This window comes from Bison bison, unplaced genomic scaffold (assembly GCF_000754665.1).
Source record: "Bison bison bison isolate TAMUID 2011002044 unplaced genomic scaffold, Bison_UMD1.0 scf7180017864456, whole genome shotgun sequence".
Classification (NCBI taxonomy): domain Eukaryota; kingdom Metazoa; phylum Chordata; class Mammalia; order Artiodactyla; family Bovidae; genus Bison; species Bison bison.
The window spans coordinates 29,041,623-29,047,475 of record NW_011495018.1 but is presented as its reverse complement, the minus strand read 5'-3'; the positions used below and the strand labels follow the sequence as shown (position 1 = coordinate 29,047,475).

At 62.8% G+C, this 5,853-nt stretch overlaps 1 protein-coding gene across 3 annotated transcripts; it reads right to left on the bottom strand.

Moving 5' to 3' along the window:
* Positions 1 to 1,801: 1,801 nt before the first annotated feature.
* On the bottom strand, positions 1,802 to 5,845 carry LBX1 (ladybird homeobox 1). Of its 3 annotated transcripts, XM_010859503.1 has the most exons (4): positions 5,761 to 5,830; positions 5,508 to 5,598; positions 4,099 to 4,807; positions 1,802 to 3,408 (listed from the first exon to the last, which is right to left on the bottom strand). In XM_010859503.1, the coding sequence occupies exons 3-4, from the start codon at positions 4,421 to 4,423 to the stop codon at positions 2,885 to 2,887; spliced, it is 849 nt and encodes a 282-aa protein (XP_010857805.1). In that variant the 5' UTR covers positions 4,424 to 4,807; positions 5,508 to 5,598; positions 5,761 to 5,830; the 3' UTR covers positions 1,802 to 2,884. The 3 variants fall into 3 exon arrangements, with proteins under 3 accessions (XP_010857805.1, XP_010857804.1, XP_010857803.1); XM_010859502.1 differs by having other exon boundaries at positions 5,508 to 5,845; XM_010859501.1 differs by lacking the exons at positions 5,508 to 5,598; positions 5,761 to 5,830 and having other exon boundaries at positions 4,099 to 4,971.
* Between the last annotated feature and the right edge of the window lie 8 nt (positions 5,846 to 5,853).

The following is a 5,853-nucleotide window of genomic DNA, read 5'->3' as shown; positions in this document are numbered from 1 at the left end:
GGGGGAGGGGAGGGGGAGGCCAGGGAAGCAAACAAATAACCCGCTTTAACTAGACGGGCGGATAAATGGCCCCGTTTCTCCTCAGCCCCGATGCGCCTGCTTAGCTGCGCGCCCCGCGGGCCCCGCAGCTCGGGTGGGCTTAGCCCCGGGGCCGCCGCCCCCAGCCCGAAGGGACCCAGCAGGGCCGGGCCCGGGGCCGCGAAGCGGGGAGCGGCCGGAGGTGCCAGGGCCGCTTCATTGGGATTCATGGGCGTGTTGGGCGGGCGGCCTCGGGCTCCGGGCGCGGGGCGGGGGCCGGGCGGGGGCGGGGTGCGCACGGCGGGCGCAGATGCCCGAGTGACCGCCGCGCCGCGGTCCCTGCGCCGTCTTTGTGCCGGGGAGGCGCGCGCGGGGACCTAATCCATCAAATTGTCTACAAATTGTGAAGAAAATTCAAAAACCATATGGTCGCCAGCGCCGGCGCGCTCTGGGCTGCGGAGGGCCGTGGCCGCGCCCGCACCCGGAGCCGCGGGGGGCTGGGCCCGGCTATTGTCGCCTGTCAGCGGCCGCCCGGGTCCATTCGTCCCGGCCTTCATGGTCCGCGCTCCGAATTACAGACCCATCCATCCTGAGAGGGCGATTTATGTCGCCCGGGAGGAACCGGCCTCACGCCGGCCCGGCTGCCCGGCCGCCTCTTTCCTTCTTTCGCTCTCGCCGCTCCTCTCCTTTCCCCATTCCCTTTTTCTCTCTCCGTCTGTGTTTCTGTTTCTCTGTGTGTAGCTTTTCCTCTTTCTCCCCTCGTCTCTGTGGCTTTCCACTTTCTCGATCAGGTTTTGAAGTGTTTTTTTCTGTTCTCCTTTTTCTATTTTTCTCCCTTAGTTTCCTCGTGGACTCGCACGTTCGGATTCAGGCCCGGGGGCCCCAGCGCCTGCCCGAGAACAGATGCGCATTTCTCACATCAATTTTGCTTAGAAAGAGAGCCGAGTGGCCTGGAGGCGGGACCTTCCTCTAGTGACAGCGGCCACTCGCCAGCCCAGTGATAACAAAAGCCCAGAGAGAAACCCGGTCCGTTCGGAAAAGTGAAAGCTGCCCCTGTTCCTGCCCCAGCCGCACTCGGGACGCTGGGACACCCCCCACCAACCCCCCGCAGAGTTCTTGGTAGATTTATGTCTCTGTCCCCAGCAGCGTTCGGGGCCCAGAATTTGTGAGCGTTACCAGAAATCCATCCCAACTCACAGACGCCTCGGGCTCACATCTTCCTGTGCCCATGTCAGCAATTTAGTCTGCCCTCGTGCCTTTGGCTTTATTTTCTTCCCTCCCTCAAGGCTGAGGCCCTCTGGCGAACCGAAACTTGGGAGCCCTCAGGCTCCACCCCGCTGTCCGACTGAGCTGTACCACCCAAGGCTTAGCCGGTGTCCCGGGGAGCGCAGGAAGAATACCCTTGGGTCCCGGCTGCGATGCACGAACCCCAGGGCAAGTGCCCCTACCTTCAGCCTTTGCCCCACATAAATTAATTTCGCAACCGTGGCGCCCTCAAAGTACGCACAGATTTCCTCCCAGTATTGTACGCCTCACTTTTTACCCGGACCTGGCGAAGCCCGCTTCTCTCGCCCCCTCACCATTTGGTAGCTGCCGCGTGTTCGTGGGCAACAAGCGCCTCCTCTCTCTCACCACTTCCCCCTCACCCTTCATTCTCACGCCTGCCCCGAAACTCCTCCAAATCGCCAAGGCCTAGGCAGCCCGAGAGCAGGAGCCGAGAGACATCGAGCCTGCCGCGGCTTCACTGAAGAAGGTCCACTCATTCAGACACGGTCACCGCCGGTTCTAGTAAAATGGCAAAGACTTTATTTATCGGAGAAAGAGGCCTTAGTTACAGTCCGGGAGGGAGAGGGCAGGGCAGGAGAAGGGGAGTGGCACGCGGGACCCACCCTCATCCAGCCACCCTTGTCTGGCCAAGACGAGCTAGGAGCAGGGCATTGGAGACTGCAAGACAGACCCAGAGCTGTGGAGGAGGTGGGTGAGGGTTTAGGCGGGCCTCCTCTCAGTCTCCGTCACATGCAAAGAAATTCTAAAAAGAGTAAAAAATAATGCTTGGACTTTGGGTTCCGTTTTCGTTGGTTGGTTGTTGGATTTCCCCCTGCTTTGTCCCTAAGACCCGGACCCCAGTAGTCAGTCCAAGGCAACCAAGAGAGGGTGGGAAGGAATCTTTAAAATAACATTTCTGGGCATTAGGAGGCAGAAATGGCATCGAAAACGGACTTTTCTCGCGGAGGGGGAGGTTTGGGGGAGAAAACATTGATTTGAAACTTGCAAGTCAGGACCCGGTTGTCCCCCTCAGTCCCTTCCCACTCGGGGGGGAAATAAACGCAGAAGGGAATAAAAGAAATCAGCTGCAATAGGTCTAGGGAGGTGAGGAGGGAGAGGGCCGGTGCATTCGCCACATGCAGAGAAAAATAAAAAAAGTCGGGGCGGCCCCCTCCCCCAGACCTCGAGGTTAAGTGTTTGTTACCCTCGATTCTGCCTCGCCCTCAGCAAAGCCGGCAGCCTGAGCTTTGAAATCAAGGAAATCTCCGAAACTTTAACAAATGAAAGAAAGGAAGAAGTCAGGCTGCGGTGGGAAGAACCCGGTATATAGGCTTAAATATTTATACAGAAGCCATACAGAATTGCACGGCGAGGGCTCCCGGGGCGGTGGAGGCCGCGCGCGGCGACCGGCTCCGCCGGCCAGCCCGGGTTTATTGCTTCGAGAGGGAAGAGGCGGCTGCCGGGAGCCGAGTCCGGGCCAAGGACGGGGAGAAGGCGGGAGTTGCAGAGGAGGTCCCAGCTCCCCTCGGCGGTCCGGTCCGGGAGGCGGCGGGCATCCGGCGCTCGGAGCCCGGGGGCGGTGGAAGATGCTGGGCGCTGCTCAATCGTCCACGTCGATTTCTTCGTCTTCCTCGTCCTCCGAGCAGTCCTGGCTGCTGGCTGGCTGGTCTGTGAGCGGGGAGGCTGGCGAAAGCTGCAGGGGCCCAGCGCCCGGGGCCTGCGGGGCGCCTGTGGTGAGTGCCGGAGAGCCAGGCCTTGACTTAGCCCTGCCGCAGCCGCCGCCGCCGCCGCCGCCCGCGGCCTCCGAGTTCTGCTCGAGTTCGGCCAGCGCCACGATGTCCATCTGCCCGCTAGGGCCCAGTTTCTTGGCGGACTCCACGTCGGCCTTCATCTCCTCCAGGTCCCGTTTAAGCTTGGCGCGCCGATTCTGGAACCAGGTGATGACCTGAGCATTGGTGAGGCCCAGCTGCTGCGCAATTTGGTCGCGATCGGCGGGGGACAGGTACTTCTGGTAGAGAAAGCGCTTCTCCAACTCATAGATCTGGTGATTGGTGAAGGCTGTGCGCGACTTTCGTCGCTTTTTGGGGGTCTGCCGCTGCCCAAAGATGGTCATCCCGTCGCGGCCTGCGAGGAAACCAGAGTATAGTCTTGCGCCCGGGGAAAGGAGACCCCACCCCGGCTCTTACTCACCCCACCTAGACCCATCCGGCCATCAGTCTGCCGCTGTTCCCTTCTCGGATTAGATTCGGCCACCTGGACTAGGGCAAGCCTAGGCTATGGCAAGCCCCCTTCCTCCATCTCTCGTCTACCGGAAGTCCCTAGGAAAAATTGTTTTGATCTCTGCCCCGTCACCTGAGAGTTCGTTTGAAAGAACCGAAGTCGCTAGAACATAAGAGAGCCAGACAGGGATGCTCTGACTGGGTGTGAATGTTGGCTCTCCACCTCGTCGCAATCAACACGACTCTACTGCTACCCAAAAGGTCCCAGCAAAGGCTCTCCATTCTGCACCCCAGGAACAGGGCTAGGAGTTACCAGGCCACTGAGAACGAGAGGAAGCCAGGCAGACTGCGGAGAGATCTTGGGTTCCCGCCTCCCCTCCGCGGCACTCGACTCTAGCCTATCCCGAGGTCCCTAGGAGACAGGGTTTGGGTCCTGTTCCACGCATCTCCACTCCCAGTGGCAGCGGCTTGGGTTGGAGGGCCCTGACGACCGGCGTGTGGGGTGAGGCGGGCAGAGACACAGGGCAGTAAGCGTGGGACACACGGAACAGGTCGCGGGGTGCTGGGCGCGGGGGAACCCAGTGGCGGCGCCTCCCTTCGGCTGCCTGCAGGACGCTGACCTCCAGCCCCTTAAAAGTCTTGCTAGCGAGCTCCTCAAGCGCGCACAGCGGCGAGGTCTGAGAGAGAAGCGCGCGGCCCGCCAGGGGCAAGCCGCCCGGCGCGTGCTTGTCCGCGGCCGCCAGCAGGTGCGCCGCCCCGCACAGCGAGTAACTTCTCCGCACAGACGGCTTGTTGAGGATGTCCTCGATGCTGAACGGCGTCAGCGGCTTGTTGGAGTTGGCGGGAGGCGGCAGGTGGTCCAGCGGGCTGCGCCGCCTCTCCTCCCCCGGCGCCGCCTTGCTGTCCTCCTTGGAAGTCATCTCGGCCTCGTTTGGGGGCCCGGCCCGGGCGGCTCGGGCCTCGGGGACCCAGCCCGCGGGCAGCTCGGGCGCCGGACGGCGCGGCGGGAAGCAGACGGGAAGGAGGCCGCGCCGGGCAGGGCGCGGGCCGGGCTCGGGGCCGATTAGCGCAACAGCAGAGGCGAGCAGAGCCGCACGGGGCCCCAGGAGGAGGGCGCTGACACGGGCGCTGCCGCCGCCGGGGCTTCCAGCAATCCGAGGCCCGAGCCGGGGCGCGCCGCGCGAGGCTCCAGTTTCGCCAGCCCCGGTGCTATTTAAAGGTGTCAGGTGGCTCCGCGGCGGTTCCTGGCCCACGGTCCTGGCGGCAGCAGTTGGAAGAGCCGAGGCGAGGGCGCCGATCCCGTACTGCGAGGGGAGGCGGAGAGATGGGGCAATTGACTATTGCTAACAAGTTAGCCTTGATCGAGGAGTAATCAATTATCTGCAGCGGCACTTCTGTCTCTCTTTCTTTCTCCGTCTTTCTCTCTTCTTTCTCTCTGTTCTCTCCTCCCGTTCTCTCCCTCCCTCTCTCCCTCCCTCTTCTCTCTTCTCTGCTCCCCCCGTCTCTCTCCTTCGCTCCCTCTCCCTCGTCCTCTCTTTCACTCTCTGTCCAATGCAGGCGGCTCTAAGTTGGGAAGCTCATTAATTAGCGGGCCTGGGGTAGGAGGAGCCGGCTGGAATTAGCCTGCCTAATGCGCCTGTCAGTCCGGGCGCTGCGCCGCGCTCGGCCCGAGCTGTTTGTAAATTACATTAGCCGCGCCTTTATTGCACCCGAACCTCCGGCGACAGAAAAGCCGCCGCCCCCACCCCAAACTGCGAGCCGCGCTCCCGGAGCACCCGCCTCCCGCCGGCCTGGCTGTGATGGCAGCGCTGGCCCGGAGGTCTCGGGCTCTCCAACCCTGGATTTGGCGCCCGATAAGGGCGGCAAGAGCACAGCCGGGGAGGTATGCAGCCGCCGCGCGGGCCAGGTAAGACCGGGAGCCTGGGTGGGCCCCGTCGCCACCCAGAGCAGACTTTGTCGAGCTGAGATCAAGGACACAGCGCCCCTACCCCTAGACCCACTTACCCCTCACCCACGGCCTTGGGCGACGCGCCTGGCGGAAGGAATCTGCAGCCCTCGGGGTGGCCCGCGGTAGGTCCGAGAAGGTTCTGCAGCCCTGGGTGAAGCGACACAGGACACAGGGGTGGAGGAGTCCCAGGGGTTGGGGGAGGAGGCCAGTCCGAGGACACAGCCTTACCCAGCGGAGAGGTAGAGTGGGGGTAGTTGTTGATGGCTCTAGGCACCTCTCCACTGGCCGGAGCCGAAGCGACAGCCTTACCTCCTCTCGCAATCTTGCACACTCTTTTCCGGCCTCTGCTCTCCGGGCCGACTGGGGCCACGGCCCGTCTGGTGATCGGCGTCCGACCGAGGT